This window comes from Phyllobates terribilis, unplaced genomic scaffold, assembly GCF_046119375.1.
Source record: "Phyllobates terribilis strain yellow unplaced genomic scaffold, ASM4611937v1 Scaffold_1__5_contigs__length_1240528914, whole genome shotgun sequence".
In the NCBI taxonomy this organism is placed as follows: domain Eukaryota; kingdom Metazoa; phylum Chordata; class Amphibia; order Anura; family Dendrobatidae; genus Phyllobates; species Phyllobates terribilis.
In genome coordinates, this window is record NW_027362761.1 from 718,712,856 (window position 1) to 718,729,942 (window position 17,087).

Here is a 17,087-nt window from a genome sequence, read left to right on the forward strand (position 1 = left end):
TCACTGCCTGATGAGTTATGGAGGGAGTTACAGGACCTGGCAAACCCAGAGCTGATTGTGCTGTAGCAGCAGATGTAGAGCAGGATCACTGGGTTACTGCTGACTCACTGGCAGGGTAGTTACCAATGTATATGTAGCACCCCGAGGACTCGGCTGCTACAGGGGTATTGCACCTCAGACCAGAGGTGTGGTATTCCACTCCCGGGTAAGGATGGAGTGTGGAACTGGGCTCAGATAGCTGCATGCACCACACTCACCCCATTTCCGGGGGACAGATCAACGGTACTCCCACCAGATAGATGTGCAGGTACGACAGCTTCTGTCCCTGGCTGGAGTGGGGAGGGGGGGAGGAACATCCTAGTGGTGTAGGAGCAGAGAGGGGAGGGACTCTGGGCAGAGGTAGGAGCCCATTGGTTGCTCGTCACCTGGGCTCGGGTGTCAGAGGGAGTATATAAGGTGGGCACCATCTTAGGACAGGGTCTGTTCTGTGCAGAGAGGAGCTCAGCCAGAGAGGGCTGATAGGGAGCTGTGGCTCAGTCTGGGCCCAGCTCCAGAGTCAGGCCTGGAGTGGAGGCCTGAAGCTGAGAGAGGGAGAGAGAGCGAAGTCAGAGGAAGAAGGAACAGAAACACCAGGAAAGGCCCAGAGACGCAAGAGAGAGGGAACCCTGAGATCCCACGAAATATCGGGTGAAGGGTTGGCAGAACAGGGTGCCGGATCCCAAACTGGTGAAGGCCAATTATCCTTAGCCAGGAACCGGAGGTCGTGGACAAGTTTTGGCGCGACCCCTCGCCATATCTACCAGGAAGGCATACCATATAGGGTCAGGGAAACCGGGAAAGGTTTCACCACCAGAAGGCCCGAGGGAGCTGGACAAAGGTGGATCCCTGGTGGGGACGGCCAGTAGAAAGGAAGAGAGGGGAGCTCAGGACCACGCCCTGGAACTGCCTGGGAGTTGGCCGAGTCCCGCACCTGGTGGACGCAGCACGGCTCGGGTGGTCCTAGCTATACACAAGGGACCTGATAAAGAACTGTGAGTAAAGCTGTGAAAACTGCAATTGCACGTCTCTGAGCTTCCTTGTCACACCACCACTACCACTATCATCTTTTCCTGCTTCATCAGCTGCCCTGAGGCTATACCCCTCCCGTTGGGGGTTATACCATCCACGCTGCACATCCGTACCACCGGCCTCAGCGGACTGCCCTGCAGCGGCGGCTTCATAGCCGCATTCAACGGGTGGCGTAGTCGGACACTAATACCATCATATCAATAACGCCACTTAGTTTGACACCCTGGGCACGGACCGGATCACCGCCACAAGGACTACTACCCCTATCGGATCCGGCTCCGGGTATTCCCCGCGTGCGCAACGCAGCACAATATGGCCCAGGGGGCGCGTCATATACAGCAGCCCAGCGATCCTGCTCTCCATCTCACCCCTAGCTGAGCAGCTCTAGTATTACTTGCAGAGCTCAGACCGGTAGGGTAGACTGCTGATCACTTTCTCGTGGTGCAATGCATCATGGGAGAGTGATGTCAGCAGAGCAGAGGAGCTTGGGGAATCCCTGAAGTCGCCTCAGTTAAATGAGAGGCTCATGCCAAGAAAGGGAGTTTTTCTCACACTTGATATATGCCTTGTTTATAACTTTTTTGTCAAATTATTGATATTTTTACTTATGCTTTTAAATTAAATACTAAAAAATTTAATGATAGGTTCACTTTAAATATGAATTTTGCATTTATCAGAATAGACTACCATTGGTTTGAATAAACAAGCATACCAATAATCAAACAGACATTGTCTTTCTTATTTGTATTTAATGGCTGTTATAATAAAATATTTTTACAGAGACCAAAATGTCCAAGTTAGTGCAAAACTTCTTCACATGCACCCAAGAGGAAGGTAAAGGAAAATGAACTTTCTATACATTTAGGGCAGGTAAATAAGGAAGTGGGATAACTGCGGCATCTCTCCTCAAAACAACATGCCACACTTTTATTTTCTTATGTTGGAGTTTTAGTCCTTGTGCAGTATTCATGGGAGGGAGGGAGTTAGGATGCTTTTGCTGTCCTGCCCTGAATGGAATTGGGGATTTGTAGTCCCATCTTTGCTGGATAATTTAGGCAGTTCTAGGAAAGGACAGAAGTGCTAAGCAGCTGGCAGTGTCCTTTTTTTTGCTGCACCGTGCAAGTGGGTGACTGTCCAATTCAAGGCATTGCAACAGGCATGTGGTGACTGGCATATACTAAGAGGTTTTGGGTTAAAGGGGCTGTTTCTTGGAAAAATAATACCCATGCAGCACCATTGCACAGAATAAGACACTGGTACAGGAAGATCCTATAAACACAGCAGTTGGGGTGCAGGCAACTTTAACAGACAGGTCAAAGGAGGGGATGTGTCAATTTTTTTCATTTGTAGGGAAACATGGTCTCTTAAACAGGTAATCCTCCAACTGCTAGGGTGCTATTAACCGCCCAGCAGTTTAATGCAGGACAATAGTAAAGCCCCCCTAACAACTGTGCTTATGTGGTCCAGCAGGGAGAACATTAACACAATGGCACATATGAACGCAGCCCTTGGTGTGTGTTTTCATGTACACTTTACCCATGTCACTGCCAGAAAGGCACCAGTGAACATTAGGCAGAACCTAGGGAGCGCTGCTGGCAATGACATGGTGAAAAGTGTATTTCACAATGTATTCAAACTATTTACAGTCTGGGCCTGGGGTGCAAGGCAGTGAAAAAGGGTCATCTTTTTATCTGTGTAATGGAGGTGTAAACAGTCCTTCACTCTAGCTGCCCTCTTCAGGAGAGCGAGTGTCAGATTTCAGTTTGACAAACTCTTTGGCGACCTCATCATTGTTGCGTTGTGACAAGATCCTCAAAATGGTCAGTCCTGTTTCATCCATATGAATGCGCCGGCCAAGAGGCAACCAGCAGGCACAACTGCCCCTTTGTGCCAGATCCTTTAGCTGCATAACAGCTGTGCCCACTGTCCGGTCCTCTCGAGCAAAGCAGTAATCTTTCACACATACCTGCAGTTCATAGCACTCCGGGCCATTTTCATTGCCTAGGGTGCTAAAGAGATAAAAACACGATATAATATTAGTTGTTGATAATATACATGGATAATGGGCTTCAATTCATTTGAATCTAGCCATTTTATTTAAGTCGTGTCCATCTTCTTGTACTCATTGGCAAAAGAACGTTTTTGTAGAGAATTATCACCTGAATAAAAAAAATCTTTCATGTTTTTATTTTACTATTTTTTTTTCATTTGGTGTTTTAATTTTTTATGTAACTACTCATTCCTAAAAATAACCATCAAATCCATTGCACTGCTGGCTGCTGTAAGCGACACTGTACACACAGAAAACGCTCTGTGCGCAGTCTCCTTGTCATTTCTTGTTCTCTGCAGTTCTTTGTCAATTTTATTCATGCATACAGTAACAGGAACACCTCAAAATTTACGTAGCATGGGTCACATCATTGGGTAGGCTCAGGAAGGTATAGTGAAGGAAATTATTATTTGATCCCTTGCTGTTTTTGTAAGTTTGCCCACTGACAAAGACATACACCTTTTCTCCGGGTGTTCAGTTTCTGTTATCTTTGCTTCAGTCTTTTTAGGGTAACAGGTGTTTTCATTTACTCATATGTCTGTCCTATCACCTTTCAGGTGCTGCTTTAAATTCTTTCCCCCTGCTGGGATTTCCTGCTGGTGGTAGTCTCATTTGGATGTCCAGCCTTACTGCTGTAGTTTAAGCTAGTCAGTGAAAGAGCAGATAGGGTTTATCTCTCTGCTGTTTATGTTCTTTACCATGCACCTATCTTCTGTTTCTTTTTAGGAAGTAGGTGCCATATTCTCTAACAGTATGTATTTAATCCTTTATTTTGTATTTCCTGGTTTGTTTTACTCACTCTGGGATCTCTTTCTATTTCAGCACACTTTCCCTTCTGTAGAAAATTTGCACTCTGGTCTGCTCTCCGGTACTTTACGAGGAACGTGAACAGCTCGATGGCCTTTCAGGCAGAATAGGTCCAAGTTGCCATCATCTAGTCTGTGGTTAGGGCTATCTCACCTCACGCAGGAACCACTAGGAACTGTGGGGTCAGGATTTCTAGTCTGTACAGGAACCAGCAGGGTCAGCTGCAGTTTTTAGTGTGTTATCTATTTTCCCAAGTGAGTTGCTACACTATCATAACACTTTATGCAATTTTTACAGTTGGCAATTTACTTATATGACATTTAAAAACGTAACTCCACCCCAGTGAGCTCAGATAACTTGTTACAAATGTTCTTTAAATGACATCCATATGAAAAACTGTAAACAGTGAACATACTTTCCATTATCAGCAGGAAATGTGATCAAAAGCAGCTTTGATCTTACATGAGGTTACAGTGTTTATTTTCTAACAAGCACCAATCCTTCTTTCTTTAATACTTTTACTCTAAAATCTGTCTTCACTTAAGTGGTTTAATATAAGTCGTATAAGACTGCATTAGTCTTCCTAATGGAGGCAGTGACCATTAAGTAACAACATAGCAAGGATCAGTTTTCTGTATTACAGAAACGGAGAACAGGTTGTAAAGATGAGTTGTCCAGGTATTTGTTTTAATTGGTATTTGTAGTGAACAAGATGAGGGAAATTGGTCTCTGATTCTTGGCTGGGTGTAACGCACCTGTCTCATCTTCATGGCTGGACTCTGCTCCCTTTTCCTTGGTTGCTGCCTTTTGCTGTGCTCCACATCAGGTTTCTCAGTTACATAATCTCTCAAGGTCTTTTAAGGCCCAATTAGATACATCCGTGTCTTAGTATTGCATCTCTAATGTGTTTTGTAGCTTTTTTTTTTGAGATTATGACCATTGTTTTTCTTTTGTGGCCATCATCTGCCCAGACTCTAGTAATATCTACCATTTGCATCTGCTACTCTTGTTACCTGCTGACTAACCCATTGTTTGCTGTGAATATCACAATCTGTATTTACCCTGACCAGCAGCTTTGTGAATCCACCTCACTAGGTTTAGATGAGTGTTTGAAAACTAGGCCGTTTTTCATCCAGAAAAAAAATGTTAATTTTTTATCCGAATTTTCATCTGTATGACATCTGTATGGAATTTGTTTTTATAAATCAACAATTTAAAAAATAATAAATGCAGAAATACACTTACCGATGTTACTAATTGGATTGGATGCGTGAAAACGGATGCCAAATGGCCTGTGTCTGTATGGCATCCATTTTTTAAAGCACCCATTGCATTTGAATGTTAGAGTCTGATCTAAAAAACAGATCTAAGTCATGTACGTTACAATTTTTTTTTACACGTAAACCATTGGATTTATGCTAACTACCTTATTTGACTTGAGTTCGCTGTGTGCTGTTTTATGCTATCCGTTTAGCAGATGGACAGGACATAAAATATTCTTGTCTAAATGAGTCCTGACATTAGACTGGATTATATAAATTTGTGTTTTTTCACCCGTATTATTTTATTAACCTTAAATTAATTACACCCATACAAATAATTACTTTCCTTTCAATTTGTTACTGTTTTGTGTGCATACTCACAATTGGAAGCTCTCATTGTATTTTGGGGCCCAGCTATTATTCTTGGATTTCGTTGTAAACTTTCTTTTCTTGTCACTCAGATTTGGACCAATCATATTAACCTCAATGAAGGGACGGAAAATTCCTGAGGTCTGCCACTTGAGATCATTTGCTGCCACAACTATACAAATAAAATACATGCTTTATAATGTTTACTATTACATTGGTGTTATTATTTTTCAGCCATTTTCATTCATACTTTAATCACTATCAAACCAACGAACAAAAGACAATGGAAATCATTCAACTTGCAATAATACAGGTAGAATTACAGTGTCTTGAAAATGTATTCATACCCCCTGAACGTTTCCACATTTTTTCACGTAACACCGACAAACTTAAAGGGGTTTTCCCACAAACAAAAGTTCAATTTATTCAATGGCTGTGTTGACCGTGTACGGAACATGATCTGATCGTACCACATCTCCTGGGCAGAGGAGGAAGCAAAAGAGTATACAGACAGGACAGCACGGGATCGCAGCTGATTATTTTTGTGAGGTAAAACATTTCACTGCCTGTTTTTAAACAATGCTTAACTTCAAAGAATGAATCCTCTGAGATCCCCTGCTGTAAGGTCTGTACACTCTTTCTTCCTCCCTCCCCTGCCCAGGAGATGTGGTATGATCAGACCATGTTCCGTACACGATCAACACAGCCATTGAATAAAATGAACCTCTGTTCGTGGGAAAACCCCTTCAAATGTATTTTATTGGGATTATATTTGACTTACCAACACAAAGTAGCAAGTATTTGTGAAGTGTAAAGGAAATGATATATGGTTTTCTACTTATTTTAAAAATGTAAATCTGAAAATTGTGAAGCGCATTTGTATTCAGGCCCTTGTAGTCTGATATACCTAAATAAAAGCCTGAATGACCAATTGCCTCCAGAAGTCATAGAATTAGTACATTTTAGTGTAATTTATTCTCAGTCTAACTACAGCTGTTCTGTGAAGGCCTCAGAGGTTTGTGTTTTACTTTTTCAAGGCACTGTATATGAACACAATAATATTGCTTCTTCACTGACAAATTGAATTCACAGTGATGTGTAAAAACATAGGCCTTGATTCCTCAAAGCTGGCGTAAAACACTTTGAAGAGTCTCAAAATTTTTACACAACACAAAGTTGAGCAAAAATTTTGCGGCTGTTAGCATTTTTATTTTAGGGCACCTCTGCCAAAATGGGCATTGCCTGCCTGACACATTCATTCAAAATGATGGCGCTTCTTATGTCAGAAATGTTACTCCAGTCCCCAACTGGAGTAACATTTCTGACAAGGCGTAGGACACTGATAAGATCCACTAAATTAATTAAGTGGCGCATCTTATTCCTGTACGCACAACATTTAACCACAAGTCAAAAAAGAAAAGTGACTTAAAAAAATATTAAAAATTATTAACTGATTTCTTGGTCTTCTTCAGTGCTATAAAGAAAGAATTTAACATTAATAATTATATGAATCTATTAAAAAGGACCTAGAAATAAATCAGAAATTTCCCAAGTCTGTGGATTTACCCATAGTGTCTGGTTGGATCAGAAAGTTATAAGGTTTAACTTTGTAATATACAGTTAGGTCCATATATATTTGGACAGAGACAACATTTTTCTAATTTTGGTTCTAGACATTACCACAATGAATTTTAAACAAAACAATTCAGATGCAGTTGAAGTTCAGACTTTCAGCTTTCATTTGAGGGAATCCACATTAAAATTGGATGAAGGGTTTAGGAGTTTCAGCTCCTTAACATGTGCCACCCTGTTTTTAAAGGGACCAAAAGTAATTGGACAGATTAAATAATTGTAAATAAAATGTTCATTTCTAGTACAAGTAAAAGTCTGAACTTCAACTGGATCTGAATTGTTTTGTTCAAAATTCATTGTGGTAATGTCTAGAACCAAAATTAGAAAAATGTTGTCTCTGTCCAAATATATATGGACCTAACTGTATAAACGAATAGTGAGTGCTCATCAGCAGCAGACAAAGCCCTGTGCCTGGAGAAACGGCAGGAAGCTCCTTTTGATTACAATGGAACTAGAACAGGGCCATTTGTAGCAGGATAGGAATGTCTATGCTGCTGGAGCTCAGAATAGAGAAGCACTTTACTAATCAACTACTTTGCCAAGTAATTAGAGGTATAGTTTAACTCGTTCCTCCCGTGGCTAATTTTCTGTTTATGCACGCACGTGCACATGTTTTCCTTCTCTTTTAAGAGTCATGAGTGTTTTATTTTTTCATCAAACATATGCTGTATGACGGCTTGTTTTTTTGCAGGTCAAGTTGTAGATTTAAATGGCAACATTTATTTTACCATCTAATTTACTGAGAATGGGAAAACCAATGGTGATGTGGCAAAAAAAAATGTAATTTCAACATTTTGTCAGTCTACTAAGGAAATCCTGAAAACAAGATCTGTTGAGGGCCATGATTACTGCAGTTTGGGAAACACTGTCCTAGTCGCAATGTCTATCACACTGGCATTCAGGAGATGAATTTTCTTTTGGCGGGATGGCTGAGAAAATTAACTTTCAAAATTGTGAAGGGGGGCATCCAAGGTTTTTAATTTATTTTCCTGTTATTGCCAGGTGATAGATATTTAAAACTGTGACTCTTAACATATGTTCCTAACAGCAATTCATTTCTAACTTCGTTATAGTTCCTAATTTTCCTTTCATTCATATATTTTACCTTTGACACTGATCTTGTGCTCTCCTGTTCCAGGGTGTGTAAACAGCTCAACATGGATAGAAACTTCTCCGACTGAGTCATCCACTCCAGATCCTAGAAATAAAAAGAGCTGATAATTAAATGCAAGCCTATGATTTGAGATCCAAGCAATATCCTTGAGTACAACTGCTGGCAGGGTATGACTGGTCTTTGAACAGTGAGACCATTCTGCAATTTTCTGGTATTTTCTTACAAAAATTAATGAACTTGTTCTAATTTTTGTCCTGCCAGCAGTCATTCATTTTGAGGAGTTTTTTAACTTCTAAGGAATTGTGTTACTATTTTGTTTGTAACCCAAGTCCGGCAGTTAATGCTTATGATATGCTATAGGGCCACTGTATACCATGCTTGCCAAGTGCAACATGCATCTTAATATTATTGCATTTAATGTTAATTCAAAAGCATTTGTTAAGATAACCCTCCCAAAGAAAGCCGATGTTCACAGCTTGAGCTCTGACATACTCACCATCGTGGAGTCCCTTTTTCACTTTTTCTTACCATATACCTCTGTAGCATATAAACTAAACCTAAATACTACCATCTATGGAATCTCTATAATCGAAAAAAACGATTTTAAGAGTGATAAAGCAGTTAACTTGCAAGTTTTGATTGTAATAGACAGGGCATTCTGATGCAGTGCATGCTTTTTACAGGCAAAGGGCCATCTTGTGAAGTTTTGCAAGGCAATATCACATTCAGTGTGGGCAAAACGGAGTCCAAGAACGTGCTATATGGTCTTACCACCAGAAGAGATAGCACTTCAGTCCCACTTATACAGGTCAACATAATGGCAGAAGCGGGCATATCAATTTAACTTAAAAATGAAGCAGCTACACTGCATGCCCCATGCCACATTCTCAGTTATTTTAATTTAATGCATGGAGAGGTCATCAAATACTCATCTACTTCAAAGATTTTTTTTTTTAATTTAGAGAATGAAACATATGTAAAAGACAACAAGGGGTATAGTATATCCTGACAAGTGGGACTGGAGTTTGACCATGCTTTCCCCTACTACTCCTCATCAGCTGGAAAAGTAGCTCTAACTGGTAGTAGATTTGAGTAAACTGACTATTGACAGAGCAGGATAGGACATGCTTCCAAAAGCCTTCGCACCAATGACATACCCTTTTCTGGATAAATCTCTTCACTAAGAGTAAACCTAATACCTTTTCCACCATGGACTTTGGGATAAAGAATGGGAAAAAGCAAAATATGGAAGAGGTATGAGGATGAAGGTGCAGAGTGATGAGAAGAGAGGAAAGGAGAGGTACTTTACATACTCTGCCCAGACCGATTAGGTTCATGATTCATGACACAAAACCATACTATATTATTCGAGTGCAATAGGCTAAGAATGTCTAACTACCTCTTTTATTCTGTAAATTTATACAGGAAAATAATTAGCACTAGCATAAAAATAAGACCATGTTTTGATATTTTTCCAGGTTATATGAGAAATTAATATACATCATATACTTATACTCTCAAAACAGAGATAATTTGTATATACAGTAACATAAATACACACCTGAGCAAATGTTAAAGTTGTAAACTTTTTGGAACCTTCTATATAGTTTTGTATTGAGGGTTTACATCTACTTAAAACACAAAAGCCCTTTATATATACCTATCTTTTAGCCCTAATCACTTTTATGGATGTCACAGGAGGCTGGTACTGCACTCATCTATCATCCCTCCTTTTATCAGGATGGCATCAGGCGGTGGCGCTGCAATCACTTGCCATAACTGCTGTCACTGCCATTCCCTGATAACACATATATATATATATATATATATATATATATATATATATATATATATATATATATATATATATATATACATACATACATACAGTACAGACCAAAAGTTTGGACACACCTTCTCATTTAAAGATTTTTCTGTATTTTCATGACTATGAAAATTGTACATTCACACTGAAGGCATCAAAACTATGAATTAACACATGTGGAATTATATACTTAACAAAAAAGTGTGAAACAACTGAAAATATGTCTTATATTCTAGGTTCTTCAAAGTAGCCACCTTTTGCTTTGATGACTGCTTTGCACACTCTTGGCATTCTCTTGATGAGCTTCAAGAGGTAGTCACCGGAAATGGTCTACACTTTTTGAGTGTAGGTAACATTAAGGCTATGTGCCCCCAATCAGGCTATAGCAGCACTTTGGATGCAGCGTATTTTTGCTGCGTCCAAAGTGCTGCGTCCGATTACCTCACCCTATCTATTCTATTGTGGAAATTTCTGTTGCGAAGATTAGAGTCTCCGCAACGGAAATGGACATGCTGCGGACTTGTAAAGCTGCGCCGCTGATGAGTTTATGCGGTGTCAAATAAAAGCATAGTGGGCATGGGATTTCCATGAATCTTATCCACTATGCTTCTACTGTACAACACAACGTTCTGTACTCAGCACAAGTAAGCTGCGTCCAAAACGCTGCAAATACTGATCCTGGGCAAACACCAAAAATCTACCATGTTTAGCCTAGTGGACTATTGCCAGAAGTATCTGGATATGTTGATTTTATTAACTAGTGAGGAGCTTTATTCAATGCCTGTAGATCATCAGTAGGACCACTTTTCAGTTCTATCACATTTACTGCAACATGTTTTCAAAATCATCAAATGGAAATGTCATTATTATACTTGACTAAACTTCCTTTCTAGTCATAAAACTTTAATAAAATAAATGAACTTTATTTAAGTTTTCAGAGCAGAAACTGAGTGGAAGCTCCAAGTTATTGAGGAGATTTGAGATTCTGTGGATGATTTGGAGAGTGTCAGCTTAGTTTCTGCTCACTGGCTATGTGTACACAACGTCTTTTAAATTCAGGCAAACTCGACAAGTTTTTCAAGCAGAAGAAACTCTACAGTTATTTTTCCTGAAACATCTTTTGTGTCATTTTTTTGGACTTTTTCCACAGACTTTTTTAAGAAAGTTGTTCCATGATTTTGTGATGTTTTTTCCTGCTATTGTTTTCCAATGTGTTTTTTTTTCACTCCATTTAACAATGAAGAAACAGCTAGTGTTTTTTTAAACAAAAACAATGGCAAATCACTCCAAAATACATCCGTTAGTCTTTTGAAACACCCCTGGCATATTTAGAGACCTGAAGTGGTTAAAATATGATCAAAAGCCTGAAGATTGCAATCAGCAACATCCCACCATTTACATCTTCCAGGAAATACCTATTACAGTGCCTCACAAAAGTATTCACCCTCTTTGGCTTTTTACCTATTTTGTTACATTACAACCTGTGTTTAAATATTTTTGTAATCCGATTTGTGTGATGCATCGGCATCAGTCTAAGTTGGTGAAGTGAAGTGAGAAAAATATAGGCTAAAATTAAATTTATGGGATAAAATAAATAAAAATTGGCATGTGCATATGTATTCACCCCTTTTGCGATGAAGCACCTAAAAATTTCCGGTGCAAGCAATTACCTTCATGATTCACATGCTTAGTGAAAGGAAGTCCACCTGTGTGAAATCTCAGAGTCACATGGTCTGTTAGTATATACACATCTTTTCTGAAAAGGCCGTGGAGGCTGAAACACTATTAAGCAAGAGGCACCACTAACCAAACAACATCATGAAGACCAAGGAGATCTCCAAACAAGTCAGAGAAAAAGTTGTTGAGAAGTATACTGTAAGTCATGGTTGGGTGTAAAAAAAATCCCAATCTCTGATGATCCCCCGGAGCACCATCAAATCCATTATCATCAAACCGCGCGCATTTTGAAGCTTTTTTCACTGTTTTCAGAACATTAACAGTAAGAACATGGAAGAGTCCAGGAGCCATTTGGTGAGCTGCATATCCTGCTACATGTTCACAGACTTGCCAGTGGAAAAGCCAAACTTCACATGCCAGAAATGCAAGCTTGTGTCCCTGTTGGAGGAAAAGTTGCGAAATCTAGAAGAGAGGTTAACTACCTTGAAAATCATTAAGGAAGGTGAAGAGTTCTTAGACAGAGCAGAATTATCTCTTCATGATTCAGAAAGAGAAGAAATTCGAACTGCACCTGAGGAAACAGAGGAATGGAAGCATGTGACCCAGAGAAGCAGGAGGATCAAGAGGCAGTCAGCACCCATACTGCTCAGGAACCAGTACCAGGCTCTCTCACAGGAGCACCATGAAGAAATACAGCAAGATAAGACTTTGCCAGCAATGAATAACCTTGTAAGCACTCAGAATCCTCCTGGATGGAGAAAGAAGAATGTTGTGAAGAAAAAACAGAGAGTGGTGGTCATGGGGGATTCCCTGTTAAGAGGAACAGAGGCCGCTATCTGCAGACCAGACATAACCTCAAGAGAAATGTGCTGTCTTCCAGGAGCAAAAATTAAAGATGTGTCTGACAGGATATCAAGACTCTTCAGACCTACAGATCACTACCCATTCCTGCTAATACATGTGGGGACAAATGACACCGCAGGAAAGGACCTGGAAACCATCTGCAGTGACTTTGAAGACTTAGGCAAGAAAGTGAAAGAATTGGAAGCGCAGGTGGTCTTCTCATCCATCCTCCCAGTGGATGGCCATGGAACAATGAGGTGGAATAAGATTCTACAGGTGAACAACTGGCTACGTCGATGGTGCCGTCAACAAGGATTTGGATTTCTGGATCACGGAATGAATTACCTATACGATGGACTACTTGCTAGAGATGGGGTGCACCTTACAAAGACTGGAAAACATGTATTTGGAAGTCGCCTTGCTACACTCATCAGGAGAGCTTTAAACTAGAACAATGTGGGAAGGGAAGCAAAAGGCCAGAAAAAGCCATACAGCTGACAAATACTATTGAGATCTCTGCTACTGGAAGTGGAAAGGAAGAACAAAGACAAAACAATTTAAATAATAAAAATATGGGAGGAAGAGAAACCAATCACAAACTAAAATGTTTTTATACAAATGCACAAAGCATGGGCAACAAGCAAGGAAAATTGGAACTACTAATGCAGGAAAAGAAATATGATGTCATTGGAATCACTGAAACTTGGTGGGACGATACACATGATTGGAATAAAAGGCTAAAAGGATACAACTTATTTGCAAGAAACAGACTTGATAAACGAGGAGGAGGTGTCGCATTGTATGTTAGAAAAGCGTATATCTGCACAGAGATTGAAGCTTCAGAGACTGGGAGTTCTGTGGAAACTGGGTAAGAATACAAGGAGAGAACAACGGAAAGGACATCATTGTAGGCATTTACTACAGGCCACCTGGGCAAGCTGAAGATATGGATGAACTCTTTATGTATCAAATGACCAAGTTCTCAAAAAAATATGACGTAGTGGTCATGGGAGATTTCAACTATCCAGACATTTGTTGGGAATCTCTCTCAAGTAAAACTAACAGGTCAAGCAAATTCTTATCCTCTCTTGCTGACAACTTTATCTTCCAAAAGGTAGGGGAGAAAACAAGGGGATCTGCTACTTTGGATCTAATCCTTATAAACAGGGATGAAATGGTTGAGGAGGTAAAGGTGGCTGGGACCCTAGGAGGCAGCGATCATGCTATTATAAAATTTTTGATAACTAGAGGAGGAAGACATGTGAAGACTCAAACTTCAAGGTTAGATTTTAGAAAGGCAGATTTTAAGAGACTCAGAAAGAGAATAGGAGGGATCCAATGGCTGGATGTCCTTAAGGACAAAAATGTCCAGGAAGGATGGGAAATTTTTAAAACTGAGATTCTCAAAGCACAATCGTTAACAATCCCGAAAAGTAGGAAGAATGGGAAGCATTTAAGGAAACCAGGATGGATGAACACAGAACTTAAACACATGCTAAAAAGAAAGAAAGAAATGTTTATTAAATGGAAAGAGGGAGGCATATCTATAGAAGATTATAATGCAGTCTGCAGATCCTGTAGGGCACGTATCAGGTTAGCTAAAGCTGACAATGAATTAAGGCTTGCAAGAGATGTCAAAAGCAACAAAAAAGGATTTTGGGGGTATGTCAAAAGTAAAAGAAAAGTCAAAGATGCTATAGGATTTTTACAGGATGAAAATGGAGAAATGGTAAGAGAGGATGTTGAGAAGGCCGAACTTTTTAATTCCTATTTTGCATCTGTTTTCTCTCAGAAAGAAAATGTATCATCAACTGATCTTCACTGTCGTTTTAAAGGAATAGAAGAATCCAAGTTATCTGTCAACAGAAAGATTGTGAGGGAATATTTAGCTAACATAAATGAGTTCAAGTCTCCAGGTCCAGATGAATTACACCCCAGAGTACTGAAGGAGATTGTAGAAGAAATTTTAGAACCACTCTCCATAATCTTTGAAAATTCTTGGAGAACAGGAGAAGTCCCAGAAGACTGGAGAAGAGCAAATGTTGTTCCTATCTTCAAAAAGGGGAAGAAGGTGGACCCAGGGAACTATAGGCCGGTGAGTCTGACTTCTATACCAGGAAAGATCTTTGAACAAATTATTAAACAACATGTAGGTAAGTACATGGATAAGAATGAAGTGATTAACCAGAGTCAGCATGGGTTTGTAACTAACAAGTCATGTCAGACTAACTTAATTTCCTTCTATGACAGAATCACTGACTGGGTGGATCAGGGAAATGCTGTAGATATAGTATATCTTGACTTCAGCAAAGCATTTGACAAAGTATCTCACACCATCCTTATTGAAAAAATGACCAAGTATGCAATGGACCAGGCAACTGTTAGGTGGATTCATAACTGACTTAGTGATCGGACTCAAAGGGTGGTTGTAAATGGCTTCACATCCAGCTGGATGAATGTCTCAAGTGGGGTACCACAGGGCTCCGTCCTGGGACCTGTATTGTTCAACATCTTTATCAATGATTTAGATGAAGGAATTGAGGGTAAACTGATTAAATTTGCTGATGACACAAAGCTAGGAGGGATAGCTAATACTAGAGAAGAGAGAGAGAGGATTCAAAAAGACCTAAATAAATTGGAGCAGTGGGCAGCAACCAACAGAATGGTTTTTAACAGGGAAAAATGCAAAGTACTACATCTGGGCAATAAAAATGAAAAAAGCATATACAGAATGGGAGGAATAGAGCTAAGCAACAGTACATGTGAAAAAGACTTAGGTATACTAATAGATCATAGACTGAACATGAGTCAACAGTGTGATGCAGCAGCAAAAAAGGCAAATACAATTCTGGGATGTATTAACAGAAGCATACAGTCTAGATCACGTGAAGTCATTATCGGACTTTACTCCTCTTTGGTCAGACCTCATCTGGAATACTGTGTACAGTTTTGGGCACCACATTTTAAAAAAGACATAGACAAACTGGAGCAAGTTCAGAGAAGAGCGACCAGAATGGTGACTGGTCTGCAAACCATGTCCTATGAGGAACGGTTGCAGGATTTGGGAATGTTTAGCTTGCAAAAAAGAAGACTGAGAGGAGACTTAATAGCTGTCTACAAATATGTCAAGGGCTGTCACATTGTAGAAGGATCATCTTTATTCTCATTTGCACAAGGAAAGACTAGAAGCAATGGGATGAAACTAAATGGGAGGAGACACAGATTAGATATTAGAAAAAACTTTTTGACAGTGAGGGTGATCAATGAGTGGAACAGGCTGCCACGAGAGGTGGTGAGTTCCCCTTCAATGGACGTCTTCAAACAGAGGCTGGACAGACATCTGTTTGAGATGATTTAGTGAATCCTGCTTTGAGCAGGGGGTTGGACCAGATGACCCAGGAGGTCCCTTCCAACTCTACATTCTATGATTCTATGAAGTGGAAAGAACATGGTACCACAACAAACCTGCTAAGAGATGCCGCCCACCAAAACTCTCAGTCAGGGCAAGGAGGGCATTAATCAGAGAGGCAGCACAGAGACCAAACCCTGAAAGAGCTGCAGAGTTCCCAAGCAGAGACTGGAGTATCTGTCCATACGACCACAATAAGCTGTACACTCCATAGAGAAGGCCTTTATGGAAGAGTGGGCAGAAAAAAAGGCTTTACTTAGACACAAAAATTGTAAGGCTTGTTTGTCAAAAGACATTTGGGAGACTCCCCAAAGATATGGGGGAAAATGCTGTGGTCAGATTAGACCAAAATTTAAATTTTTGCCTACCAAGGTAAACGCTATGTCTGACACCAAACCAACATAGCTCATCACCCCAAGAACACCATCACCACAATGAAACATGGTGGTGGCAACATCATGCTGTGGGGATGTTTTTCAGTTGCAGGGAAAGGGAAAATGGTCAGTGTCGAGGGCAAGCTAGATGGTGCGAAATACAGGGATATTCTTGAGCAAAACCTGTTTCGGTCTGTCAGTGATTTAAGACTGGGATGGAGGTTCATCTTCCAGCAACACAATGACCCAAAGCATACTGCTAAAGCAACACTCTAGTGGTTTAAGGGTAAATGTGTAAATGTTTTGGAGTAGCCTAGTCAAAGCCCAGACCTTAATCCAATTGAGAATCTGTGGTCAGACTTGAAGATTGCAGTTCATCAGAGGAAACCATCTAACCTGAAGGAGCTGGAGCAGTTTTGCCTTGAGGAATGGGCAAAATTCCCAGTGGCAAGATGTCGAAAGCTCATAGAGGCTTATCCAAAGCGATTTGCAGTTGTAATTGCTGCAAAATGAGGCTCTACAAAGTACTGACTTTAGGGGGGCGAATACTTATGCACACGGAGGTTTTCAGTTATTCTGTTCTATTTGTTGTTTGCTTCACCATAAAAAGAAAAACAAATGTTCACAGTTGTAGTCATGTTCTTTACTTGAGCTGAT

The 17,087-nt window shown here is 40.2% G+C and overlaps 1 protein-coding gene across 1 annotated transcript in view; it reads right to left on the reverse strand.

Moving 5' to 3' along the window:
• Positions 1 to 1,797: 1,797 nt before the first annotated feature.
• The window catches only part of UNC13A (unc-13 homolog A), a 338,122-nt gene continuing 322,832 nt past the window's right edge, over positions 1,798 to 17,087 (reverse strand). The window contains exons 41-43 of the mRNA XM_073686302.1: positions 8,294 to 8,386; positions 5,569 to 5,728; positions 1,798 to 3,077 (exon numbers count right to left, since the gene is read on the reverse strand). Of these exons, the coding sequence (XP_073542403.1) occupies positions 2,792 to 3,077; positions 5,569 to 5,728; positions 8,294 to 8,386 (539 nt within the window). The 3' untranslated portion in view covers positions 1,798 to 2,791. The remainder of the gene's footprint in view (positions 3,078 to 5,568; positions 5,729 to 8,293; positions 8,387 to 17,087) is intronic.